General features: G+C 36.2%; 1 protein-coding gene across 1 annotated transcript in view; it reads right to left on the bottom strand.

Moving 5' to 3' along the window:
- Positions 1-12,268, bottom strand: part of BCAS3 (BCAS3 microtubule associated cell migration factor) — a 602,596-nt gene that overhangs the window by 305,349 nt on the left and 284,979 nt on the right. The window contains exon 17 of the mRNA XM_044921944.1: positions 512-636. Within this exon, the coding sequence (XP_044777879.1) occupies positions 512-636 (125 nt within the window). The remainder of the gene's footprint in view (positions 1-511; positions 637-12,268) is intronic.

Genomic DNA, 12,268 nt, shown 5'->3' with positions numbered 1-12,268 from the left:
GTTGTTGGTGGTGGTTTTTTGTCTGTTTGTTTGTTTTTTAAAGTCAAGATGGAGCTTTAGAAAACCTGGATTCAAACTCGGATACCATCACTTCCTAACTGGTGCTTTTAGCTAAGATATTCAAACTCGTTGATCTCAAGCTCCTTGTCTCTAAAGTAGGGATAACAAGGGTTTTCCTCCCCACACCTCAGAGGCAATGGCATGAAATTAGCTTGTCAAAAATGTAAAAATGTAGAATGGTATGGCATTAACAATGTTGAGGACACTGGTAGATTGTCTCCAGCAAAGCAAAATACAAACATTCAGATGGGCAATTTATTTCACATTTATAGAGAGAGGATAGCCTTTCTCCTTAATAAGGCTTGAGTAGTTGAGGAGAGACATGCTAACTGAATGGAAAAATGGGTTCAGAGAATACTGGGTTCAAGATTATTCAAGAAGAACCACTACAAATTTCCCTCAAGAAATAAAAATTACAAGTGGCAAGTTTAAGCTTCAGTAAGCTCCATACCTTTTTCTCTTTTCAGACCTGCATTATTTGCAAACCACGATCTGGATGTCCCGAACATTGCAGCCACACAAAATTCTCCGCCCACTGATTTGCTGGGTGAAATTTGTGGAGGTGGTTTAACTTTGCTTAAAAAATAAAATGATAGTAAAAAAAAAATTACCATGATGACATCACAGACCTCAATATAGTGACATTATTTTCTTTAAAATTGCACCCCAACGTATTCAAACCCTCCATTGTGGACATGCATTTTGCCTTAAGTAATAACTGGTGGTGTGAGACTGTGTTCTGCAGTAAAAGTAGAATTAGTGCAGAATTCCAGAGTATTATCACAACAGTAACATATAAAAACAACAAAAATTAACCCCTTTTTGAAGTATATGTTGGTGAAATCCAAGTCACTTCCTTTCAGATGGATAACATTTCTCTGGAGATTTTAAAGTGGAAGAATAGAACCAGGCTAAGTATCTCACAATAATAAAATCGTTTATCATTTCATTTTGATATATAAGATGTGGGATTGACAGGACAGTTGAATGGAGACAGCACGTATGAAACTGACAAGATGATATAGGATGAAAATATGAAAATGACAAGAAGATACAGAACGAAACCCTGTGAATGTTTCAGCCACAAAGCTACATAGTTAGATAATGTATGGGGAGAAGATCGACTGCTCTAATGCAATTATATTCACCAATCCATTTGTATATTTTTTCTTCATGGGTTTGTGAAAATGATGTGTCTATTTCTGTTCTGTTCTTCACACGTTTGAGGATGCCTTAAGTCACTGATGTAACTCCCATAAAAAAGTACCTGCTTTCCTGTTTGTTTTCTCCAAATTAGCTTTTATACCATGAACTTCTAATATCAACCTTTCATCTTCTGTGAAATTCTATTATTTCTCTTCTCTTTTGATTTGGCAAAGGCTTCCCCAGTGCTCACTGGCAATTCTGCTGACCACCTCAGATAAATGGTGGTAGTTCACACACCAGAAAACAGCCTCACTGCATCCTGGTCGAGATCACAGCCCCTCTGGACACCAGAGCTCTGATGTTCCTACTCTGCTAGTCAGTCCCCAATGTCAAATGACATTATTTCTACCTTCTTTTGTTCACTGTCCTTTATCTCTTTATCTGATAATAAAGTATGATTAGGTGGAGAAAGATTGGGTTTGGGAGCCAGGAAGAAACCTCCATGCTGCCACTTCTTAGCTGTGTGACTTATTTAACTTCTCAAAGCTCAGACTGCTAATATGTAAAATAAAAATAGTAATGCCTACTTCATGGGGTTATTTTAAGCGTTATTTGTTTTTGTTATATTTGTTATTATTTGTTATTTGTTCTCTAAGTGTGCTCCCTGGCTAGAAGTATCACCTGAGAACTTCTTAGATAGACAAATACTCATCAAGCCACACCCCAAACTCTGGGGGCGGGGCCTAATAATCTGTGCTTTGTTTTAGTTTAAGTAATTTTTCTTTTTTTAACCCTCCAGGAGATTCTGGTACATGCTCAGGTTTAAGAACCACTGTATTGGGAAAGTGCATAAAGCAATCAAGGCAGTGCCTTCCCATATTCATGGTACTCAATAGGGTTAACTGTCTTCTATATGGCACACCGCCTTCACCTAATTTTCCAAAGCATCAAACTATGCTTTGGTAATCTCAGTTTCCAGGTCCTTATGACACCTGAAATAGGCTTCCACATACTTTATTTCCCCAGCCTTCTGCTCTGACATCTTCCTGCTTGGGAAAGCAAAAAGTTCGGGTCAGAGGCCACTGTGATTGGTCTTTTTGGCTCTCCCTTTGTGCCAAATCTATGGTAATGCACATTGCCATATATGAAAAGGCCTCTTCTTTCCATCATTAACATTTCTTAACCACTTCACATCATTACTCATAAAAACCACACCCCTGCCTAACATATCAACACCAGTCACAGTCAGACTTCCACTGACAGGGAATAAAGACGTAGTTTTTAGAAAAAAGTTTCTGTGAGGAAATGAATCTGGTTCTACAAATAGTTTCACATCTTCCTGGTTGCATCTGCCACAACTACAATAACCTACCAACAGGGAAGAAGACTCCCCCACCCTGACCCCACCTACCCCAGAACAAACACACACCTTTCCTCGCCATCAGATTATCCTTCCCGGTTACGATGCTCTACGTTGTAATACCTTCGAGTGTAAATTCTCCTTCAAAGCCTTTATTTCTATCACTGAACTGCTATCACTGAGCTAGTAAGTTCCTATAACTATCATCTTTTAGTTCCTTTGGTCATTTTTAACCCTTAGGAGTTTGGGGAGTTGGAGAGAGAAGGAGAGAAAAAGCCATTCTAGAATTTGTTGAAAGGCATTTCCAATTATGTAACTATGTGTTTTTACTAGAATCACCATCAGGGAACAATAATACTACAATGTACAAATAAGCTTCACAGGGACAAATTCAAAGCTCTTTGCAAATTACTGAATGCTATTTTTGTTTTTGTTTTTTTAAGGCATGTGGTAAGCAACAAGAGAGAAAACAAGTGGGTATGACACTTCTTCCGAGAGACTATGGCACATACAGTGTGCCTCCTGAACAGACTTGAAAAACAGTTGCTATCAGGCAAGATAGTTACCTTGATAACACAGTAATAAAGAGTAGAAATATGGTAAGAAACCAATTTAGTCTTTGACCATGCAAAAATATATTCTGTGTTTATTAGCTTCTAGTCTAATCAGTCAATGTCAAAAGCTAAAACCTCTTACACTTCCATAACATGACACATAACTCAGCTTCTGAACACACAACTAAAAAGCATCAACACGGGCGCCTTGGTGGCTCAGTCGCTTGAGCGACTGCCTTCGGCTCAGGTCATGATCCCAGGGTCCTGGGATTGAGCCCCGCATCAGGCTCCCTGCTCAGCGGGGAGCCTGCTTCTCCCTCTCCCTCTCCCCCTGCTTGTGTTCCCTCTCTCGCTGTGTCTCTCTCTGTCAAATAAATAAATAAAATCTTAAAAAAAAAAAAAGCATCAACACAGTATTATTTTATGCAGACTTATTATCTCCTGCAGAGAATAAGTATCTTATGATAAAAGTATGCTTAAAATTATGTAAAGAATGATCATTTTCATTTTTATACATTATTTCTTCTTTTTCCTCTGATGGGGCCTCAATGAATCACATTAATACAAGTTTGTGTTTAGTAAGTGATTTAAAAGGTTATCATCCCTTGAGCGCTTGGGTAGCTTAGTCGGTTAAGCATCCTACTCTTGATTTCAGCTCAGGTCATGATCTCAGGGATATGAGATCAAGCCCCACATTGGCTCTGTGCTGGGCATGGAGACTGCTTAGGATTCTCTCTCTCCCTCTCTCTCTCTCTCCCCACCCCCCCCAAAAAGAGTTTTCATCCCTGAGAATAACTTGCTATCTCCTACATGGTGCAGTGCTGTGTACCGGGGAGGGAGCATATCTGGTGAACATATTCCTAGCAAGTCATTTCTACCATCAATCTACATTTGGAATGACTTTTAACAAAACAGAGTATAAAGATATGTGTCTAGAAGACTTTCAGAAAAATTAAAAGGAGAAATAATCTAAAGAAAAGATTACTACTAATTAAGTATTTCTACCCAAGGGGAGAAAAATTTCACTTTGACTCACTTTGCCCTTTATCCTAAGTTTTAAAAAGACTAACGAGGAATTTGGAATGGAGGCAGAATTGAACTTTTCCAAAATGACTCAGAATATTTCTATTGCAAAATAACCTTTTGTTGGCAGAAAAATAAAACACTGAAAAATGATACATATGTGGAAGGAACAAAAGATAAAAGTACTAGCCTTGTAAATCATGTTCACTTCTATACCGGGGACCCAATCATTTTAGGAAAGCATTCCAAAACTACCTTTTTTTTCTTTCTTCCTCTCAATATCTCCCTTTATCCTCCAAAAGGGGCTTAATAAATCCCATTACAAAACATTTGCAAGTTTAAAAAAGAATACCTCTGGGTGTTTGGAGGCCTTCCCACATTTATTAATTTATTAAATAGTCTGATGTAAAAAATAAAATTTCAATGTATATGGAGCCCAGGAATTCAATTGTGTTGATCATGGTTTTCAAGAAGAACAAAACAAACTGATGGAGCTGATGGACTCCTTCCTACTGGGAACTTCTGCTTCTTACCCCCCTGAGCCCATCATAAATAGCCTCATGTTCAAAAAGGAAAAGTAAAATTTGGCTTAACTTATGAGCAGTGTGTAAAAGAAAAATGGAATGAATTCAACTTTCACCCTATCGGGCAAAATAATAATCATAAAATATCATATTTACTAAACTTGATACAAGAGAACTACATAATAATAAGTAAAACAAACATACAAAGAAACAAACAAACAAATAAAAACAAAACAGGGGCGCCTGGGTGGCTCAGATGGTTAAGCATCTGCCTTCGGCTCCGGTAGTGCATGATCCTAGGATGATCCCAGGGTCCTGGGATCAAGCCCCACATCCGGCTCCTGGCTCAGCGGGGAGCCTGCTTCTCCGTCTCCCTCTGCCTCTCCCCCTCCCCCTGCTCGTGCCCTCTCTCTCTCTCTGTATCTCTGTGTCTCAAATGAATAAATAAAATCTTTAAAAAAAAAAAATAAGGTACTAAATTAAAACTCAGGAGTTTCACTCTTTTTCACTCCTTTTGGGAGACTTAATCATCTAACTATAGCATGAGAATCATTTTCACTGCCATCAGAAGTTCTGGGGACGTTAACATTATGACGTCTTTCAAAATACTTACAAAGACTATTGAAGTTAACCATTGGCTTTTACTGTATTATGTAATCCAGTCAGATTAACATATTGAATTTCTCTTGCCTTTTATTCTCTCCACCCTACTGCAAAGAAAAAAAAGCAAAACTCTAATAATATCTGCTTTAAAATTACAGAAAAATTATGTCCCACAGAATAGGACGTGAGTGGGGTATCTGTGCAAGGCATGAAAAGCAGCAATGAGGTCCATTGCCTTGTTTAGAAGGACACAAGCATGGAAAGAGCTAAACTGAGATAGAAGCACCGTTTCTTTCATTTTCCACTTTAAATGTTAGACACCATATTGCTGTAAGAATTACAAGTGGTGTAATATCTTTGTGTATAAGAAAACAAATCTTTTCTTGATATTCCTCACTGTGATTGAGCTTTTAAAAGGAATTTAGAAGTTTTCTCTCACTCTCAACTTTATTTTTCTAAGAGAAGAACTAAGAGGGAAACAAAGTATTTTATTCTAAATAAAGATATTAATAATATACCTAAAATTATTCTATCACAAATTATTCTTAAAGACCTAACAGATTTATATAAACTTTACAAATAAGAAGATTCTCCTCTTTATATAAATCTTTTCTTTCAAAAATGAATTTATAATATTTTAAATATTCTCAAAAGAACAAGATTAGTTTAAATGAACTATTTACATATAAACTGAATGGTCTCAGCACTAATTAAAACTTTAATTATAACTTGAAATGTAAGTTTTAATTCTTATTTAAGATTAACCTTATGTAATACAAACACAGGTTATGAGCATGGGATATATTCAAATGGGCTACTTTTGTCTACACTATTATGTATATATTTTTTCTTTTGATAAGCAATTAAAAAATAACAGCAGTTTAAACATAATACTACATGTACATTGGGAGCTCAATAAATACTTATTACTTATTTGTAATACTGAAAGCAAAATCAATCTTAAAAAATTCACAATGGCTATTTCTCTTAAAATTTCTATATTAAAAAAGTATTATATGCGTGATTCTATTACAATATTTTAAACAGTCATTCAAACTCAAATATCCTGGAGGAGGCATAATCCCCAGAGTGTATAAAATGGCTACAATGTCGAAGACGGTCTGAATAACTTTCCAACAAGCTTATTTTGTTATCAAAAGGAAAGACATTATTTTAAACTGACTCACTGCAACTGCATGAATTTAAACAAACTAGTTTATCAAAGAATGAAGAATTAGTTGAAACTGTGATCTACCAAAAGCAAAATCTTAGCTAAATACAAAGGTTGTAACTTGAAAGTAATAAAAAAAATTGTATGCAATGTCCATTACATTTGAAGAGGAACTATAAAAATGTCATATTCTTCCAAAATACAAATATAACCCTGCAACTGGAAATACTATAAACATATTTATTTGGCATAATGTTTTATTTCACAAGGGTAAATAAAAACATTCTCAGGTTGAATGCTAAATATCATGGAAAAACAGCAAAAACTGTTAAAACAAAGAAGCTCTTATAAACAAGCTAGGAGAAGTTGTCAAATTTATATTCATTTTGCTGCCCTAATTTGAGGTTTCATTAAGATCTTAATGGGAAAAACATGTACCACTAGTAAAGGCACGTATTTTAAAGGAGGATCTTTTAGGCTAGTGTAAGTGACTAAAAACGAGTTTCTTGTGAGCTAACGATGGCTTCAAACAGACCACAAAGCAGTCTTCTAAAAGACAGGCAATGATTTAAAAGTCTACTATATTTCATATATCCCTTTCTTTAATCTGGCTCTTTTAATCTTGTTTCAACCTCAAATCATTTCTGGTTGACAAGTGCTTTTGCTTAAATTTGAGGAGCACATAAGCTGTTGAAGGAATGGAGTTTTCTGATTTAACATACAACATTTGTTACTCCATCTTTACTTCTATGCTAAAACTTCAATCTCTATTAACATACTAAAACTCTTCCCTTTGTACTCAGAGAATGAGAAATTTATCCTAAGATGGAATATAATTCTAAGTTTAGTCTACAAAGAAATTTTGTCGGATGTTGAATCTGGCATTTAAAAACTGACTGCTCATCTAAGCCTCTAAGTAAGATCCACGTATCTTGTTTGTTTGGGGAAGAAATCTGGTTAACAAAAAGAATAAAGATTGACTTGCGTGGAACTTTTCCTCATTTATACCCTGAATTTCTTTAGAATAGTTTCACAATCTGTGTCCTAATTTTGAGGCTAATTTCAAGGAGGAGGTTTTTATGATTGGTCGCCCTATTCTTATATGATAATGAAATTTTCAGATGTTCCTGTGGCAGATGACCACTGAAATTAGTTTGCATCAAATTATAGTGTACCTTCAAGAACTATTTCAGTTTCTTTTTGTCTAGGAGAAAAACGGTTGGAAGGTTTTTTTTTCTAGGATAATGGGACAGTATGAACAATTCCCAGTAGCACTTATGAGAACTACACACACACATGTGCAGAACTCTTTTAAGTATTCTGACTACATTTATAAAATTGATATACTTTACATTCCCCCAAATTTCCTTTTGGCTCACTTAACTCTTAAAAGTAAAAAAAAAAAAAAAGAAAGAAAGAAAGAAAACATCTAATTTAAAGAAGCTTCTTCTCAAAAATGGTATTTTTCCCTTAAAAGAGTAATAGCAGAAGCATCTAATATTTACTGAGCTCTTACTATGTGCCAGGCACTGTTCTAAGCACTATATTGTCAGTTCATTTCATCCTCACAATGAACCTACGCCATAGGTGCTACTGGTAACTCCATCTAATAGATAAGGAAACCGAGAAACAGAAAGGGTTTAGAAAATTACACAAGATCATATAGGGAGGGAGTGTGTGAACTGGGGTTTAGGACCTTGATGGTCTGATTCTGGAGACCTGACTCTTAGCCATATGTTAAACATACCAGCTCCTAAATACATTCTACTTCACATCTTTACATAAAAGTATTAAATATGCTCTATTTCTTTTCCACGACCATCATGTCTAAGACTGACAAAATTGTATTTTATGCATTGTAATATAAGAATTTACTAAATAAATAAGTTATGGTGAACAGGTGCCAATAACTCAAAATAATAAATTATTCAGGAGTTCTTATGTGAAACACAAATCTCCTCATCATGTAGATCTTTAAATACCTAAACTCTTCAAAACAGAACTAACTCTATTCCTTTGGTACCAAATAAAATGCAATAAAAATTTATAGGGTATTTTTAGTAGACCTTAAATATATTTATATTTCAAAATAAATCATATCTTTGAATATTCAGCACAATGTGTAGGGAGCTTCTCTCACTATCGTACTCAAAGCTTTAAATTTGGGTGTTAGCCTTGTCTTACACGCTAGCATTATGAGAGAATCCTTCTAACTTCTTGTTTTTAAATATTAATCTGTGATTTCTTTTTTACCTGACTCTTCAAGAAATGAAGTGAAACCAAAAAACCTGCTCTTTTAAAGCTTAAATATCAACATTCATGTCCCATTCTACAAATTATTCAGTAATCTGGTGCATCTATCTGTGATCAGGCCATGCAACTGAAAACAAAAGTACAAAACAGAGTTACTTTCTGAGAGTACAGCAAATGAATTAGGCATGCGGGACTGAACTGGGACTCACCATGGAGCTTTTATGGAAAAACACCCCGCTCCAAACAGATAAGGCCTTCATGGAAAAGGGGGGAAAATGCACAAAAAATTAGAGGAAAACTCATTTCACATTAACAAATACATGTATATCATACTGTTATAGAGTATGGATAAAATAACTGAAAAAATAAGTAATCACTTGCAATTCTACTGTAGATACTAACGAGTCTGATATAACCAATAAACAGAATGACGTGAAACAACAAGTCCCTTAATTTTCATAGGATTAGCAATTTCAAATGGTCTATTTCTCCCCCTTTTCTGGAGTCCCCCTGTAGGGTTTCTAAAGTAAAATAAAATAAACTTCACTTCAGAGGCCCTTAAAACAAAGTACAGGTTAAATGGAATAATCAAATGGAGAAAAGGGTGGGATCAGTAGCAACAGATGTGTGGTTGTAGGACACAAAATGTTTAAAATCAGCTAGAGAGAACACAATAAAAAGTTTGATAAGCATTATTCGCTCTTCATCGGTTGCAGCCTCAGAGCCACGGAGAGAAAGCAAGTCTTTTCCAAGCTACTTATGTAAAGTATGTTGAACTGTGTATTGCTGGCCAAAGGAATAAACACTAAATAAAAGTAGTATGATTTATTTCCATGTAGGGTTGCATTCCCAAAAGTCAGCATTTCTCTTAGTAGTGATAGAGGTTGGCTTCTTCCACCCGGCCTGCTTTGGGCTAGGTTGGAATACCGGAAATGACAGCCACAATTGCTTATTTTAAATACAACTGGGGATGCAAAGTCAGACTTCATGGTACACATATTTCTTATTAATATTCTGTTCACAGCCATTTCAGACATGCTATGCATACTTGCACACAAAGAAGATGGGCTGATTTCATTGTATCCAAAACCAAATGTTGCTATAGCATCTGACATGTGGAGGCGAGACACAGATTGAGAAGGAAAGCACACTGGCAAAACCTGGGTATTTTCTTCTTCAACTTTGGGGCTAAAAACACCTTAAAAATAAAAATTCCTGGTGATTAGCATTCATCTGCCAGTGGATTGAGTTTCACAAATGGAAACTTGGGTAAAAGGTTTTCACAACACTGAGCACAATTCTCAGGATTGATGCACAGAAGAAACAAAGCAGGGAACAGAGAGGGAAGAGATACTAATTAGAGAAGAGTGAGTCGGAAGAACTGAGACACTGAAGAAAAAAGAAAAGAAACTTCAGGAATGGTGTCAAGCAAAGCAAAGAAATCTCTCTTGTAGTTAATACGACCACAACCAAAGATAGGACGTCATTATCCACGTTGAAACAGTGGATGTTCAAACTTTTTTAATCACGACCCAGAGAAATACATTTTAAGGTGCAAGCTGGTGTATACATAACATACATAAATTGAAACAATAATTTAATGAATGTGGCTTTTGTCTGTCATCAACTTTACTATTTTCTATTTCAATGTATTATAAACATTAATGCTGGGATTTTGTTACAATGAAGATCATGCATACTCTGGCGGGGTAGGTCTGAGCAGGGCCTGAGATTCTGTATTTCTAAGAAGCTCCTATCTCATGCTAAAGCTGCTTGTTTGCAGAACCAACAGCAAAACTGCATTTCATTTTATTCTATTTCATTAATGAAAAAAAAGGCACAATCCCCTTATCTGATTTCATGATTCACAAATCATACTGGAAACAAAGTGTTACTGGGAGCTCACGCTGCACTCTGACGAACACTGATTTAGATAACTGAGACCACTCAAAGACCCCAATCTCAGTAACACTGTAATGCCATGCAGAAAGGATCAGAAAATGGAAGCTTCCATATGTTTTCATATGCCCACAAATGTTTCTGAAATGAAGAGGCTATTGTTGCCAGACAGTACCCAACTTCCTTTAAGTTTCTTCATTAGGCAGGGCCCACAAAATAGTCAAACAGTTCAAATGATTCTGACACAGGCGCTGACCATCTGGAACATCTAGACATGAGTGGCTCTTCAGTGTATATTATGTCAACACTGAACAGTCTCCCATCTCATTCCGAACATCAGACTACAGCTAATTTGTTGCAAAACATTTGGAAGTTTTATCTTCATCCTTTATGCCTTAAAAGGCTTCTCTACCGACCCCCCCGAACCAACCAAACAAAAATGAAACAAAACCTTAAAGTTTCTACATTTCAAAAGACCAGCTGATGTTCCCTACCTACAGAGCCAGTAAATACCCTTTTCTAGGTTAAGGTTTCCTTATGTCTCAAAAGGAAACATGCATTTGCCAAACAAATTAAACACAAGCTTAAAAAAAATAATAATAAAATCTCCTAGATCTTCCTCTCTAGGCAATGGCAGTTCGTGTTATCAACGAAAGATTTAAACAGCCATTTCCTTCCCCACAATCCTAAAATGCACGGTTAACTCTCCAGACACTGTAGTAAACAGGCATGTGCTAAGCAGCCTTGTCAGATTTAAAGACAATACAGTTCTCACTGTTCACAACCAAACCCAATGGTGTGAGTTAAAAGTAACCCTTCTTCAATCAAATAAGGATCAACTGGCTAACACAGCTCAAGGAGAAAACAGAGGGCTGGGAGAGACTGAATGAGGACCCGCTTTAGTATAGGCTTGGCATGTTCCCAATCTCCACTTACCCACTTCTTGGCCACCCCTACAAACTGGACCTCTGCCACATCCATGTAAAGGAAGAGCCACAAACTCCAAAGAAGTAGAGTGACTGACGTAATTACGGACTCTGTATGGGCAGTGTCAGCTGTTCTTTTGAAATGTGCCTGCTTCATCTTTCCTCAGTAGCAAAAGAATGAAAATATAAAGTCACAAAGGACAGGCTCATGATCCAGCTGTCTTCACCTATGACTTCCTTTCCCTCTTTAAAATCCCACAGTTGTAGTTTTATATGAGGGTAGTTAGAAGGAGGAAGACAGTATGTGAGTGGGGGTGTATGTTGAATTAAAACGGTCTGTATTAACATATGCAACTCCAATTAGATGTTTGGATATTAAGAATTTCTGTGTTTTCTAAGCACTATTAAGTTTCAGCAGGTTTAACAAGCCTGCCACACAAAACCTATTCACTCTGCCACAATTATATCCTTTTTGAGCTGAATTCTGATTGAAAAACGTCAGGACTGGCCAAGAGATTAAAAATCCAGAAATATTTTTTATAGACTTATTTATAGCGCAACGTGAAACGACTTGACCATTAGTTCTCAACGGATTTCTTCTGGAGATTCTCAGAAGACAAGAAGGAATTGTGTTTTATATCATAACAGTAATGCCATGTAAGTTTTTAAATGCTGATTCATTTTGTTGAATGCCACATAATACCACAAAAGCTTTGTTCTTACCACCTGAAAGGAAAGCAAACGTGAAG

This window comes from Neomonachus schauinslandi, chromosome 15, assembly GCF_002201575.2.
Source record: "Neomonachus schauinslandi chromosome 15, ASM220157v2, whole genome shotgun sequence".
Classification (NCBI taxonomy): Eukaryota; Metazoa; Chordata; class Mammalia; order Carnivora; family Phocidae; genus Neomonachus; species Neomonachus schauinslandi.
The sequence above is the reverse complement of the archived record's forward strand: the minus strand, read 5'-3'. Positions and strand labels throughout refer to the sequence as shown.